Source organism: Pseudonaja textilis, chromosome 3, assembly GCF_049901715.1.
Source record: "Pseudonaja textilis isolate UNSWEBS1 chromosome 3, rPseTex1.2, whole genome shotgun sequence".
NCBI lineage: Eukaryota > Metazoa > Chordata > Lepidosauria > Squamata > Elapidae > Pseudonaja > Pseudonaja textilis.
In genome coordinates, this window is record NC_141992.1 from 59448030 (window position 1) to 59465334 (window position 17305).

At 33.6% G+C, this 17305-nt stretch overlaps 1 protein-coding gene across 8 annotated transcripts in view; it reads right to left on the reverse strand.

The window, feature by feature from the left end:
• The window catches only part of BEND5 (BEN domain containing 5), an 862462-nt gene that overhangs the window by 364827 nt on the left and 480330 nt on the right, over positions 1-17305 (reverse strand). For 3 of the 8 annotated variants that reach the window (XR_015742872.1, XM_026707046.2, XM_026707047.2), the window contains 2 exons: positions 15004-15137; positions 8078-8453 (listed from right to left, as the gene is read on the reverse strand). The exons of 1 other annotated variant lie outside the window; for it this stretch is intronic. Coding sequence is in view for 6 of the 7 variants with exons in the window: in XM_026707046.2 (XP_026562831.1) it covers positions 8078-8453; positions 15004-15137 (510 nt within the window). In the remaining variant the exon portion in view is untranslated. Of the gene's footprint in view, positions 1-8077; positions 8454-10117; positions 10231-13437; positions 13566-15003; positions 15138-17305 lie in introns of those variants that run through there. 4 more of the 8 variants (XM_026707050.2, XM_026707052.2, XM_087929895.1 and 1 more) reach the window with 4 other exon arrangements.

The window sequence follows — 17305 nt, forward strand, 5'->3', positions numbered from 1 at the left end:
ACCCCTTTTTTCTCCAGTTTTAAAATATTATCAATATATGAATTAAAGAAATACAAAGAAAAGTGAAAATAATGGTAAAATAAGACAGGAAAGGAAAAGAGAAAAAAATTAGGTAGAGCGGGGGAAAAAGAGCATTGACTTCTGACTCCTTTTGGTGCAGCAGAATAAGGTAATCACATAAAATCTTAACTTTTTTACATAATAATATACTGGCCATTTCTATTACAAGAAACCTACCTAATCAGCAAAGCTCATATGCTGCCGTCAACATATATAACATTAAAATTCCAATTTTTTCCCCAAGTTCTTTGTCCACTAGAAAAGTCAAGTCTCTGGTATTACCCCTTTTTTCCCCTCAAAGGATTGTATTTTAATAAAATTTTCAAAAAAGGAACATAAATATGAACAAGTGGAATGTGAGAGTCAAAGCAATTCAGCACTTGTACTTAAACCCAAACTGAGATACACAGTTGTAGCTGTTTTAGATGTATTTCTTTCATGATCACTGAAAGAAGTAATAGGTGTATTATGATGTTACATATTATTACACAGATGTTGTATATGTAACCAACTTTTTAGTTAAGTGTTTTAAAATGAAAAGGACAGAATCAACACTAGGAAAGAATTGTCAATATCCAAAGACAATCTCAGTGACCAAAAACCTGAAGATTGAACACATTGGCAATTGAATTTCCAAACCGAATCAACTTTTTGAATTGGAGACTCAGTTGTGGAGATCTTCAATTTATTTAGATATTTTTATGGGCTTTTTTGCATGGATTCAAATCTTTTCTCTAAACTGATGATTTTACTGGCATAGGCCAATTCAAAAATAACTTGCTTCCTGTTCACAGGATTCACAATGATTTTTGCTTGGTTGGGACAGTAACCAATTCCATAATTACAAAACCTGAAAAAAGACTGTCCATCCTAAAGACAGATAGGATTTATTAAAGCATGAATCTTTAACTTTAACATTAACTTTAACATACATGCATACATACATACATACATAGGTCTATGTGTATATGTACATGTGTGCATATATACTGCTCAAAAAAATAAAGGGAACACAAAAATAAGACATCCTAGATCTGAATGAATGAAATATTCTTATTAAATACTTTGTTCATTACATAGTTGAATGTGCTGACAACAAAATCACACAAAAATTATCAATGGAAATCAAATTTAGCAACCCATGGAGGTCTGGATTTGGAGTTACACTCAAAATTAAAGTGGAAAAAAACACTACAGGCTGATCCAACTTTGATGTAATGTCCTTAAAACAAGTCATAATGAGGCTCAGTAGTGTGTGTGGCCTCCACATGCCTGCATGACCTCCCTACAACACCTGAGCATGCTCCTGATGGATGGTCTCCTGAGGGTTCTCCTCCCACACCTGGACTAAAGCATCCCCCAACTCCTGGACAGTCCTGGACAGTGCAACGTGGTGTTGGTGGATGGAGTGAGACATGATGTCCCAGATGTGCTCAATTGGATTCAGGTCTGGGGAACGGGCGGGCCAGTCCATAGCATCAATTCCTTCATCTTGCAGGAACTGCTGACACACTCCAGCCACATGAAGTCTAGCACTGTCTTGCATTAGGAGGAACCCAGGGCCAACCACACCAGCATATGGTCTCACAAGGAGTCTGAGGATCTCATCTCGGTACCTAATGGCAGTCAGGCTAGCTCTGGCCTCCATGCTCTGGACACTACGCTGACAGACACAGCAAACCTTCTTGCCACAGCTCGCATTGATGTGCCATCCTGGATGAGCTGCACTACCTGAGCCACTTGTGTGGGTTGTAGACTCCGTCTCATGCTACCACTAGAGTGAAAGCACCGCCAGCATTCAAAAGTGACCAAACCATCAGCCAGAAAGCACAGGAACTGAGAAGTGGTCTGTGGTCACCCCCTGCAGAACCACTCCTTTATTGGGAATGTCTTGACTGCCTATGCTTTCCACCTGTTGTCTACTCCGTTTGCACAACAGCATGTGAAATTGATTGTCAATCAGTGTTGCTACCTAAGTGGACATTTTGATTTCACAGAAGTGTGATTGACTTGGAGTTACATTGTGTTGTTTAAGTGTTCCCTTTTTTTTTTTTGAGCAGTGTACATAGTTACAATGAAAAATATAAGCCAAAATGTCAAATAAAATTAATGTGTGGAAAGTGAAAAGATTAAACATAAACGTATCTTTAATGAAATTTTCTACTGCTTGTTGATATGTTAGTTATTTATACATATTGAATTACAATTTTTTTTTAAACACCATAATTAATAAATGTTACTGCAGTAATTCAGAGAACCACAGCAAAAACATGAGGTCCTAATAGATAGAAGCATTTGGCCAAAGATCTTGTAATGTATTTTATTCCAAAGCTCAAAATATTTCACATTTCAATAATCAAAGCCTTTTCTAGGCAGCTGAACTTCATAGTAATTTCGGAAACTACTAAGAGTTGCATTTACAGCACAGCATGTTCAAATTAGACATGCAATTCCTTTTACTGTCTTTTTGCTAATTAGGGTTGCTTGCCTAATTTGCCATGCATCATGCTTACTTTTTAAAAGTTTCTCACTTTGTAGTTTTTGCACTTTGATAAGCAAAACAGAAAATGTCAGTTACGGAAGTTTTCTAAAAGTCAACACAAAATGTGTTTTCTTAGCACAACAAATGCAGATGAAGGAAAATCCTTGTTTCAGTGAAAAGTTTTACTATTTTCAGTAGTAAAACTCTTGGCATAGGAATTAGACAAGAAATATGAAATTTCCCTTATAGTTCAGCATCTCCAGATTTCTTTCATGTCAAAAGAAACCTGTTGATTTAGTCAGATGAAAAGACTTATCTACTCCAGGATTCTTTGCTCTACAGTAACTGATGAAATATCTATAGAAAGACACACACACGTTTTTTCTCTTTCTAATAACTTTTTCTAATTCACTGTTTCTCAACCTTGGTAACTTGAAGATGTGTTGACTTCCCAGAATTCCCTAATCAGCCATGGATTACACCCTGCACTGAGGAGATCTCCATGTGGCAATTCTGTATAGCTTTGAACCATGAATAACCCTTTTTTCTTTCTTAAAGAAAAGGAAGCCGACATGGAGGGCATTTTGCCTGCCTATGATCCTAGAGCTGGTAGTACAAGCCTTAGTATTTTAGGTGATAAAGAGACCCTATCAGGAAGCAAAAATAGTAATTCTTCTCTTGCCTTTCTTAAGGCTTTTGCCATTTCAAAATGCTCAGACTGGGAATTTTAAGATATACAGCAAGGTAAACTTTTAAATGCTATTTTTAAATCATAGTTGTAACAATAACCTAAAATCTAATCAATCAAGATGGTAAATTCCAGTAGGCCCTACATTCTATTGATTTCAATGTAATTTAGGGATATTTACTTTAGGCACAATTCAGAGGAATAGCATATGAACATGTATCTAGGGTGGGATTTTACAGGTTCACACCTATTTGCTAGAACCGGTTAACATTCTAAGCAGTTCGGAGAACCAGTTGTTAGAAGAAATTACTGGTCTAATCCTGTAAGGAAGGCAGGAAGGAAACATTCTGGTATTGTTGCTTACAGAAACTGCCTCTCCATTAACCCTTATTATTTTCTTGGCAGGACTAGACTTCCTGTCTCAGGAACGTCTCTGGAGTTTTTTCCCCTTCCTTTGCTGGTACTTTGCTTGTGTGAAATGACCATTCAAAGTTACAATGGCACTGAAAAAAGTGACTTATAATCATTTTTCACACTTATGACTATTGCAGCATCCCCAGTCACGAGAGGCTAGGCGCGGAGATGCGTTCCTCGATGTGAGTGATGTTGAGTTGGCCACGCCCAGCCAGTCACATTACCACCAAGTCACGCCCCAACTAAGCCACGCCCACAGAACCAGTTGTTAAAAAAACTGAATCCCACCCCTCCTTAGTATATGCAGATTCTTCCCATGCATAATTTCCTTCAACTCACCCTGAAAACTCAGAATATATTAGCTAATAAACTCTGTGAAGAAAACATAGCCTACATCCACTGGAATCAGTAGCTCTTAAGAGAGCAAGCAACTCTCACTTTTGACTCTTTAATTAACTGGAATTTGCATCATGGCTCCAAAAATAGAACAAAAGTACTGTAATTTGCACAAGAGTATTTTATTTTATTCATGGTATTCCTCAATTAAAGTTCCCTGTATTTTACTGTATCTATTGATTATATGATTTTGAATCCCTTGTATGATTCTCCATGCATCATTTTTAAAAGATTAAAAAAGGTAAACCAAAAGTTAGAATTTTCTAATGGGCACCCACCCACCCCCTAAAAAAAACCTAAGTAAGATACTGGCTGTATGTTCAAACAACTAGAAAACTATTAAACCGACTATAATACATAGCTTAAAAAACAAAGACTGTAGCAGATAAAACTGACTAGTTATATTCCAAATAAATCGACAAGGTAAGAGATAAAGTTTAAGATATTAAATGACAGAAGAGTGAACAATAAAAATCCAAGACATTATTTCTAAAAAAATATTTTCTGGTTTACTTATCATTAAACAGCCTGATCTACCTAAGAGTTAGTCAAGGGAAAATAAACTCCAAATATGTATAGACTGTGTACTAAAATGAAGTCATATATAAAGTAAAGATGTATCCTGCCCCACTGGATTCATATTATCCTATGATATTCTAAAAACATGCCATCTTTGATTATGAAACATTCTTTTCAATGCCCAAAAACAATTTAGGTTAATTTAGTCTACATTATTTTTTAGCATGAATATTGGTTTATGTAAAAGTAATTATATTATTTTGAATTATCTGAAGTATATCTGCGGGACCATATATCTACTTATCTCACGGAACTGGCATGTTATGGATCCTGTTTACAGCGGAATGTCAATCAACGGGACCCATAAAGAAACCTGTTTCCGCTGTGGCACTCAACCTTTGGAACTCCCATAGGTGCTTTTACAAGAGGCAACTGGATTGTTTTGTTTTTCTTTGAAAACATTTTGCTTCTCATCCAAGAAGCTTCTTCAGCTCTTTGGAACATCATTTCCCTGGAACTTAGATTGTTACCTATTAAGGCCTTTAAGAAGGGCCTTAAGACTTGGCTTTGCCATCTTCTCTGGAATTGGGTAGTGGTGGTGTGGATTTTGGTGCATCCATAGTATCCATAGTACATAGTATACATACATGCATATAAATGTACATATGGGAAATATCCATATTTTAAAAAGTATTATATGAAACCACAAGAGGGAGCAGTAGCAAGATGATATTCCTATTTTGCAGTAATCTCTTTCGCATTGGGAAAGAACAGAAGAGACATGTTCTTGTGACAATCTACTTGCTACTCTATTACATTCCTTTTTTAAATAGATTTTTTTTAATTTTTACTATATAAAGAAAGAGCAACAGTTTCAATGTCTATATAAACAGTGTGTTGTCTGGTTACAGTTATTTTAAGCAATAGTCATAGTAATAATAATATTCATTGATAGTGATCATATAATAACATTTTCTCCACATAATATTAATACTTAATTGTTATTACTAATCATTGTTAATAAATATATCATAATGAACTCTCGTGGTAAAATTAATCCTTCTCTTATAATTTTAAATATTCTAACTTCTGTTTCTGTTAGTTAACCATTGATAAAACGAATCCCATGTTTCAAAATCTTCCTTCTTTAATTTCAAGTGTTAATCTATCAATTTCTGCACGTTCTAGTATTTTTTTAAATTATCTTCTCTTCTGTAGGGATCTCCTTTCCAATTTTGTGCAAATACAATTCTGGCTGCTATTAACACTTGCAATATTAGATATATAGTCCCTTTATTATGTTTTTCTAGTATGATACCCAACAGAAATATTTCTGGTTTTAAATCTATATGTTCCTTGATCATTCTTTTCTATCCAAGTATGTATTTTTGTCCAGTATCTCTTGGCTTTTATTACATTCCTGTAATACTGTTTGACACAATGGAATTAGCTGAGAACATTTTAAGAGTATGGTGCAGAGGTCTTTCTACCTCTTTCTAATACAACTTTTGTACTTGTGCTTTACGCTGCTGTAGCTAATGCAACATTACACAGTTGTTATAGTCATAAATTTCTTAAATGAATAAATAACTATAACAAGAAAGTGATGAACACTGTCCTAATATTTTAGTTCCCATGCTCAGTCCAGTTAACCTGAAATGTGGAAACAGCCTGAACATTCTTAACAGGTCAGTATCAATTTAGCATAATTTTCTTCCTCTACCCTTGCCTTTCCAGCAATGGCACAACTATGCCGTTCAGGTTTCTCTTGAGTTTGACTATAGAACAGGGATATCAAACTCAGCCCACAGGCTGGATGCGTCATGTGTTTGCCATGCCCACCCTTGGTTTAGCAAAGGGGGAAAAAGTTGCAATATGATTACGTACTATCACAAGTTTGACACCCCTGCTATAGAAGGACCAACTCGCTTTACCTACATAGGATCAAAAGGACTGACTAAAGAAGACTGCAATGTCTATGTAAACATATGTCTTAAGCTTCCCATCTCATACTACACAAGCAATAGTAATCTGCGCATAACATATATATATATACTTGTGTAAAAACCATCCGCTGAGAAGCCAGCCATCAACATGTTCATGTTTTAATGTTTACAATTAGCTTATAGGGATGGCACATTTTAAAGGGTATTTTGTTTAAAAGTTTGAGAATCTACTTATCCATATGTATATATGGGTATCATTTTGAAAGGGAAGGAATGGGGTATGGTAAGCACACAAATCTATTAAGTATTCAATACTACAATAAACTAGAATAAAAGCATTTAGCCACAAAACAACTTAACTATTGTTAATTTAACAATTTAATCTGCTCAAAGTTCCTTCTTTGATCAATTGGCCCAACAAGAGTGATAACTTGGCTTCCAGGTAACAATTCATTCGCTTGCCCTTTTCCTCTGATGCTTACTCTCTAATTATATCATCTACATGGTCACCCATTTTTATCTCCAAATTTAAGTTAAGGAACAAAGAGAATTTATGCAATTATCTGCATCACTATTCTTCTGAATCCTGTTACCCGGATAAGAAGAAAAAAAAAACAAGATTTGTGGGGAGGGTAGAGATACACCAAAATTCAGAGCATCTCTTAGGAAAAATCCTGGTCTGAAAACATGGAGAGCCATTACTATTCAATGTTGAATAGTAAAGGAAAATACATTCTTTTCTTCCATTTCTACTTCCATAGCATTTTGCAGTCTAGGTAAAGTAAAGAAGGAGTAAATAAAAATCAACTTCCTCTTCCCTTTTTACCTCCCTATCTTTAAGAACTGAGTTTTTCTAAGTCAGAAAAGTAAAGAAGGAAATAAAGTAAGGATCAGTAAGAGGAAATGGTCTCCATGAACAGTGACTACCCACACTGTACCAAACAACCAATTAAATTTGCCATCAGGATATTGTGATGGAACTTTGCTTTCCTATTTTCGATTTCTATCCAAACACACTAGGTAAGTTTAAAGCACAAGTACAACTCAGAAAGCTTTCAAAATAGTACAACATTAAATCCATATTTTTGAAAAAATATACAAAAATATACAAATGACTATCTTCCTCGTTAGTCATTCATATTAGTAACATATTATGTTCTACCAGTAACTCTAAATATATTTATTTATTATTTATTTATCACATTTATTGGCCATCTTACCACAGGGTAACTCTGGGTGGGTTTGAAAATAAACAGCTCTCCTGTTGATAATGAAATATGAAGACTCACAATCTTAAATATATTGTAAATAATGATTGAATTTGTAAAAACAATCAAACTATGCTTTTCAAAGTTAATTTCTTAAAATATATGCCTCTTTACAATCCTTAGAGCAGCTTTTAAGGGCATATAAAGAAAAGGGGGCATTTTTCCTACTCAATCTCTGTAAGTAGGAACTCGCTGCAATCATACAAATACCTTATGGATTCAATAGCTAGATTTCTTTGTGAAGATTTAAATGAACCTAAGTTAAAACAATTCTTGAACATGTCCCATATATGCAGGTACTTACCACTGCCTAATCTGAGAAGCAGGACATCCTGTAACCGTCTGTTCAAATCTCTTAGCTCTTTCATTTCTGACACTAATGTCCCATATTCCTTTAACTTTTTTGCTTGTTGAACAAGCTGCCTTCTTGTTCTTTCAAGTTCCTGTTGAATGTGCCTCATTTCTTCCTGCTGTTGCTGATAGCTTCTCAGCAACTCTTCATAAAGAACTCGAGGAACTACAGCATCGTCCATATTGTTCATTCTGTCTGAAGTTTCCATAAATGTTGCCTCAGGACTGGAATTACTACTGAGACTCATTCCATTTTGTTTTTCAAGGCGCGCAACAACTGCTTCAATGCTTTTGTGCGTACCTTCATTCTGTTTCTTTCCATCTTGTCTCTGTATGTTACAACAAAACACATTATTAATATACTGTGTCATACACAAATCTATAGAGTTCAAAAGTTAATGAAATTATGAGCACACTACAATCCCCAAGGGAAGAACATCTAATGAACATTGGACCAACACAGTTTAATAACCAAAAAAAGTTACGTTGTATATAACTAAGTCTTTTTTTAAAAAATGTATGATGCAGAGTTAAATGCATCTGAGAGGAAATCAGCAATAGTGGAAATGTACTGATACATTTACCACATTTACCAAGTATTATTTTTTAAAATTTGTATTATCCAAAGCCAATTTTGAGAGGGGATTTTGAGAAGATAGGAACAATTCAGACATCACACTAAACTTCAAGAGACACTCAGAAGTATTCATTACTATAACCACAGGTTATATCTGAGAAGGCCAAATTGCTCATACAAACTATAGTTCATCACAATAAGTGAACTACTCTCTCGGTCTCTCTAATTCTAATGAGTCAGTGCAGTTAAGATTCCCAATCCAGTCAGACATGGTGCTAAACTACAGCAAGAAAGACAGTTAAAATTTAAGGACATACATGATTGTGCAGCATCTAGTATGCACACACTCAGCTTTGAGCATTTAGAGGCAAAGGCAGAGCCTGTTTACATGAACTCTGAGCACTCCTGACTTTTTTTTTTTAGTTTGTACCATTTGCATAGAGTGCATTCAACATTAACCTAAACATATTTTTTAATGATTAAATGCTGTGTTGTATCATCCCATCATCTGGAAACTTTAGATTTAGATGACAAATAATCCCAAAATTGTATTAATAATATCCTGTAGAAGACACTGATAAAATGCATTTAAAGGCAATGTTTGCACCTTGTTATTTGAAGTAATTTTTATACTGATTTGCCTAATTAACAGGGCATCAACGTTCAAAATAATTAAGAATTTCACAATACAAGGAATTAGTGGAAGAAACATAGTATCTATTACTGTGCAATAATCAGCCAAATCTCTAAAAGATATTTCCAAATCAAATTTATCTATTCTTCTTTGCTTATCAATAGTAGTAAAATACGAGGCTCCGTGTAAATATAGATTGCCCCAGCTAAACACTATACAAAATTGATTTTAAAAAATCAACATATATATACTTACAATACTTAGTTTTAAAATAATGACTACATGCTTTATTTGAAAACAGGGGTATTTGCCTCAAGGCCATAATTATAGAGGAAACAGCATATATGAAGCTAGAATATGTAAAATATAGCAAAGATAACTCATGTTATATCATTACAGTGTTAAATTTATTTTAGTTTTAAGGAAACTGAGATAAATGAACAAAGTTTATCTCAATATAGTTTCATTATTCAATAATGTCTTATTGTATTGTACATCTTTATATTACACACATATCTACAGATATCATCAATCTGGAGAACTGAATGTATTAACCTTATCAAACTGAGCTTGTTTTAGAACAGTAGGTGGAGGGAACAACTTACAGGAAGGGCTGTAAGGAACACACAATACTTTAATTTTGCTAAGCTTTCTTTTTTTCTTTTTCCCCTGGGAATTGCTTAGGAGAAACTTAGTAAAAAAAATGTAATTAGCAGGTGCATTGGGGAATTCATGCAATACTATACTAATAAAAACCTGAGTTCCAAGCATGTTAAATATACCTGCAATATTCACGCTGAATATGTTGAAGATGGGCATGTTGAAGGAATTTGCAATATTCAAAGCAAAACTTTGTCTGGAATAGAGTCAGTCTAGTTTTACAGTATATTTTGTTCTAAAAAGAAAAGATATCCATGATAAAATGATGCTAAATAGTAAGTGAAAGAACTTATACAAAGGGAAAGAATTTGTCAACATATTCACTGTGAAATGTAAAAAACGCATAATTGACATTTTTGTCCATTCTTTAAAGCAAAACTGATTATATCAGAAAATTTTAAGATTACATTCTACTGATGTCAAAGAATCTGCTAAAAATGCAATTATCTGCTTTAAAAAGTATCAAAGGAGACACTCATTCTTTGAGCAATTAAAAAGCCTAACTCTGAAAATAATCACAATTTCACTGAAATAAAAGCAGTAAGTTGTTTTCCATTACATAATGACATTCTCTGCCAACACTCTTTAACAGATCACAACGCAGACTTCTTTAAAAGCAATCCTCTTTGGGAATAATTTTTTCTTGTCTTGATACAACCCTTCAGTACTTTGATAAATCATTAAAATACAATTCCTTTTTCCTGTTAATTATAAATATTGTATTGTTGATAATTTTCCAGAACTTTGTAGGAGGAAGATATACTTAGCTAGCACACTACAGGTAACCCTCAACTTACAACTATTTGTTTTGTGACTGAAGTTACAGTAGCACTGAAAAAAATAACTTATGACTGTTTCTCTCACTTATGATGGTTGCAGGATCCCTGTGGTCACATGATCAAAATTTAGCCTCTTTGCCACTGGCTCATATTTATGATAGTTGGAGTGTCCTGGGATCATGTGATCACCTTTTGTGATCCTTTGACAAGCAAAATCAACTGGAAAGCCAGATTCACTTAAATCTGTCACTAATTTAACAACAGTAGGATTTACTTAACAACTGTGTCATAAAATGGGACAAAACAACTGTCTTGCTTAAAAAACAGAAATTTTGGACTCAATTGTGCTTGTAAATCAAAGACTAGCTGTATAAATAATCTGAATTCTGTCATGTTTATGTTGTTACACTCATGGATATTGTTCCATATGTGGTATTCTGCTAAAGACTGTCAATTGAGTTTCATTTTATTTTTTGTGTAAAATTACATTAATAGAAGATTGTATTTAAGATATTTATCTGCCATTAGATTGGGCACTATTGGAGGACCATTTCCCATCACTTCAGTCTATACAAAAGTGTCTCGAACAGCTAAAGGATGCAAAACAAATCTAAGTTTTCTAGCTTCAGTGGAAATCTGCTCACTTGGGAGTTGGATATAGTGTTCTCCATCCTCCCCAAAACTGAAAAGTTTTGTATATAGTTTGAATCTAGACAAAGGGATGCTGATGAAATGAAAAAAAATGTGCATAAAATAAGAACAGTAATGCAATAATAAATATGAAAAATATTATAATTGTACAAGTGGTGAATCAATTATAAATAAGATACAACAAAATTAGTAATTTGGATAATAAAAAATTTCTCATAACTGAAGGAGGGATATTTGTTTTAAAAAATATAGGTTGCATTAACATGCATCAACTTCTTAGGCTTACCCAATGAATGAACTGCAGGCAGCTGGAGTTTCTGGTTCAGTTCTGCCTATGCTGACTTTTTACTTCAGTGCCTGATAATCTCAGGAATGAGAAATCCCTGCTCTTGACAAACCATTTAATAAAAGAAAAATTCCACTTTTCAGAAAAATCCAGCAGCAAAATTTGGATTATAATTTTGTTTTTACCCCATCATATCAAAATGTAGATGAGTATTTAGAAAAGAAGAAATTATCTCCTTTCTATAGCTGATCAGGAATAAGTCCAAAAATATATTCACAAAGGTTGTTCTCATCTAGCATTATTCTCATTAATTTGAAATGTTATTAATATGTGTCTTACCTCCATACCATGAAAAAATAAAATGTCATGGCTGCTTATTAGATATTCTGATTAGCAAAGGAAAATCCTTCTTTTGGATATTATTACCAGCATTTAAAAGAAAAGTTGAATGTGAAGCATCCATATTCATCAAAAAGTAAATGAAATACCACTGAAGGTTTCACTCGATTAAACTGCACATGCAAGTATACTGTAGCTACAGAAAATATGAGCTACTGCTGGTTGACATGGGTCCCCAGGGGGTAGGGGGGATGACTCACCCCTGGAGGTGGCTGACAGAGTAAGAAGACCTCAGCCCTGTCCTATCTTTTAGCTCTCCTACTTCTGAGTTAGTACAGTTTTTAACAATATTTTAATCTGTGTCATTTTAACCTTTTAACTATTTTTACTTGTTTTAAAACTTGTAAATCACCAAGAGTCACTTTGTTGAGGAGATGGGTGGCATAAAAATTAAATAAAACAAAACAAACACCCATGACTCACATGATAGTTCTATATATCCCTGCTGCTTTCATATACCAACCCTGTCACAACGTACAACGTTGGCAGGTTCCATACAGCAGTGCTCAAGATTTGTTGGGATGATGACCAATGATATAAACAAGACTTAATGAGCACCTTGAGTCCTCTGGAGTTTGATAGTCTTCTATTAACCTTTTATTTTTCCTTACACTTATCTAATGCTCCTACCCCTTCCTTTAGATTCTTTTAGACTCTTGTTCTTTATATATACTTTATTATTCTTACATCTTCTAGATTTTCATACTTTTTTTAGGCTCTTGATAATCTTCTATCCTTTTAAATTGACAGAACCAGACACTCACCCCCACTCCACTTAATGCTGCTCTACGAACATTTTAAAGATTTGATTTTGAAAGTATGAAAAAAATCTGATGAAAATGCAGAATGTTTCAAACTTGGGTTAAAACAAATCTAGTGATTGCTGAAAACAAGGTTAAAAACAATAAATCTACTAAATAATTTACATAAAATAACTTAGAACATATATATTTTAAAGATCTAATATGTCAATGTACTGTTTAACTAGAAATTAAAAAATGACTGGATATAGTGATGGTAACCAAGCTTTTTCAAGAATATTGCAGGGTTCCCCCCACCTTAAAAAGTAAACACTTAAATAATTAAATATAACCCAAATATCACCAACTAATGCTATTTTTGTATTCCTAACATTACATATGCTGTTTCTCTTTAATGTTGGCATTAAGTTATAACTCAGTTAAGATACAAGCAGCCATTATTCTCCATGTAAGTACTATAGATGTGCATCCAACCTCAATGGAATTAGGAGGGGGCATACATATTCCAGGAGCACCAAGTACTAGTACTGCTTAGACAGCTAATGCTCCTGAGAAACTCCACTTACCTTAATAGAAACATGGCTGAATATTGCACAGTGCCCAATAGCAGGCTAAACTGGGAGAGCTTTGATGTGTAATGTGAAACTGATGAGCCAAAACTCTGCTCTCCACAATTTTATCACATAAGCAAAACCTGGGGGAAAAATCATATGTTATACACATTTGATACTGGTTGTCATATTTGTTTGTATGGTGCTTCATATGGGTTTCCTTGTGGTATTCATTGAGCATTCTCATCCTCATATTAGACAAAAAGTGTGAATGCTATACTTATATATTTTTAAACAAGATGGGTGCAAAAAGTTATCTACTGAGTAGGGTTTCTCAAACTATGGGTTGGGATTCCAGAGGAAGGATTACAAACATCTTCGGGGAGCTTAAACAACAACATTCTCAAACTCATTCTGGGCTTTGTCTGCACCAGACAGCTGAAATATTGAAAAGGATGAGAAGTACTATGATATACACATTAACATTTCATTATTGAAACAGAGTACATGTAAATACATGTATTTCCGGCCCAACCTTAATGAAATCTTCATTTTTATTTATATAGAGGCCACATGCATTTATTTATCATTTTAGAGAGTCACAGCACTGCAGTGTCTGAAAACCCTTGCTATAGGCACAAAACTTTGAATGTATTGTAATAAGAAAACTGGAAGATATTTTACAGGGATGTTTTCTTCAAACTCTGAATTTTGCTACTAAATCTACTTTAAAGAAAGTTCCCAGATGGTAAGATTAATATCACTCTGCACAAACTACTATTTAATCGACTATATGTTTTTCATACACACAATAACACATACACACCATTTATAATGTACTTCTTTAACTGTGTGAGGTAGCTTGTTATCCCAACCAGTTGTAGAGAACCTAACCTGACACTCAAATTGCATACAAACATTGTGTCCCACAGGAGTGCCTGAATATTTGACACACTTTATGTTCATGGAGAACTAGAGCATTCTCTAATATAACAGAGCTACTGCTTTATTTATTTTATTACACTTCCAAATTCAAAAAAGTTCAAATAAAAACAAAGACATATGGCTCTTAAAATTGTTTTATATGAATTGTAAGTGTAAAAAATGCTGTCTTAGTTATATTTCAGCTTGTCCACTATAAAAATATTTACTTCTGAAAATAAAATAACATCACTACAAGAAATCTAGTTGCACAAGCTACTATAAAAACAAGTCATCATTTTTTTTAAATAATCACACCAGTTTTAAAAATAACTCCAAATAACCCAATTTTGCTAACCCAGTATTTGTTCTATATCATAAAAATATAAAGGAGAAAGGTATAAACTGAAACATTTGGGACTCTTGGTTGTACAGTATTCACAACATTCCAATTCTAATCCAATATTTCAATGTATTTTTGCAAGCCAAGTCCCACTGTATTTAATGGCACAATTTCCATTAAAGGTGCATAAAAATTGCAATCTGCATTTCTATATGCTAAAGAATGAAAGAATCCCTGACATTCTGATTTGCGGTAGAATAAAGCACATCCAAAATTAGAAAAAAAGAAAGAACAAACCAACAAACAGGCTTCAATACCTTACAGTGTCTAAGTTCCATATCTTCATCCCCATAATCTGTAATTTCCCCCGTTTCTTCTAGGTGATTGAGAGACAGCTTGGGGATTTTAATTTTCTTCTGCATCACACTGTTTTCAAGGTCTGTTTTATCTTCTGCAAATTTACATAAAAATATTTTTTCACATTTTTCAAACTGATTATTCAAATACTGTATGACTGAAGCCAGACCATTTAAAAAGTTCCCATGCTTGACTATCTTCCATATGCAGTGATAATCAACTGCTCCAGAAACTTTTTTTTCCCCAAAAATATATGCACTATAGCCCTTAGACAGAAATTTGAAGAATATTGTAAAAATAGCAGGGCTTCCAAAGATTGTTAAGAACAAAGCTAAAATCCAAACTTAAGCATGATATTTTGCAGATGATATTGGACCAATTATGCATTTTCCCCCAGTACAATCTAATTCAGACTTTTAAGATCTAAAAATGGAGAAGAATATTCCTAATTCTAAAAATACTATATGTATTTTGATGGCTCCCCATTTTCTCATTTCTTGCCCTTTCAAACAACAGTATAGCAGGTTGCTCAAAGTTAAGGATGTTTTGGAGTCTGGGATTTTAGTTTTTTCTGCAAATGTGGGGAAAACACATTTTTCAGAAATTCTAACCCTTATAAACAGGGAAAGGATAAATGCCTCCATCTTTACATATTCTCAGTTCTTAATGCAGCAGCAGTATTAGCAAGACTGCAGAGAATGTAGAGAGAAAGAATGTATAGCTATTTCCTGACAGAAATTATGTCACCAAGAAAAATCTAGAATGCAGCTCTGATTCAGACAAGGTATTTTCCAGGCGTTTTAAAAGCCCAATTTAAAATTTAAGCCCTTTCATTATGTATAAATATTTCAGTGATTAGAATTTCTTCAGAGTCTTGCAATACCTTGTTTTTGGGGGGTAATGTACCTATTTATATTTTTGTTAGTTCTGAGGATCGCATTGAATTTTAGCAAGTTGTCCCAAGTAACCAATTAATTTAAAGATCTTTCAGAAGTCCTTCAGAATTAAATAGCAACCACTATTAACTCTGATACACAGAGCTACTAAAATTAAATACAATTGCTCTTTCTGCCAAAAAGATGAGTCAAAATTAATTCCCAATATTTAGGTTAAGGAACGCTTTTATAAAAGTAAAATTACTAAAGCCAATCACAGAAGAACTGAGAGGTACAATAGGAGCAATAAGGCAGTATATTGCTCCAGGTACTAAAAGTAAATAACTTTCTGATTAAAGATAAATTTATTGGGATGGTAATATAAATATTACTTGCTCTCCTATATTTCAGCACAATATTTTTCCCTTTATGTAATATATTGCTAAGGAAAAAGCCAGGGAAAATGTACATCTGCTTTCTGGGACAAAATGTATCCTTTTGACAAATACATTTTGTTCTTTCAATTCAAAATATCTCAGTTCATCTTTATTCTGGAGGGCAAGAAATTATACTCATCATGGTATCAGTTGATCTTTAGGAATTTTTTTAATTGTGGCCAATTCTAAAGTATTGGTGTGTGACAGGGCCTGCTTCTCCTATAAACCAAGTGCAATTTATAATGATAAACTGAGAATTGCTTTGCTTTAAAATACTTCAAAAATATTAAATACCACTAGAACAAATGCTTTGATACATTGGGTGCCACACCCAAATTTACCACTAATAATGCACAAAAGCCTCTGTGAAATAGCCCAAATATGGAATTTTTCATTTACCAAAATAAGGAGAAATGGAGTGACTGAATTCTTGAGCAATATACACAGCTTCCAGTTCAATTTATATTTTATCATTACAACTGGTTTTGAAATTTGACCCAAATAAGATACAGAAATTATCTCAGAGTTGCCATTCTTTGCTACATGGAATTTTCAACAATCACAAAATAAAGGAAAATATTTGACATGGCATTTCTTCTTGTAAGGAAAAATGAACTACTTCCCAAAAAGCAAGAGTTGTATAGGAAATGTGAGGGTGCAGAAAGAGATTGACAAATCATGACCATTTTCATCCTACTTTAGGAAGATGTTAAATGGAGGTGGCTCAAAGAATCTGAGGTGCGAATCTTTTTTTGGACTGGTTTATTGAAAATTATACTCATCAAATGTATTCTGATTTTCTTAAATGTATTCTGCATTTTTTTTCTTTTACTATTTACATGTCTATTACATATGAATTTCTCCTAGATTCAGAAATTAGAAGAACTTTGAAAACATCTATCATAAAAAATTATCATCATATCTGTACTGATTAGTTGCATTCTTTCAAG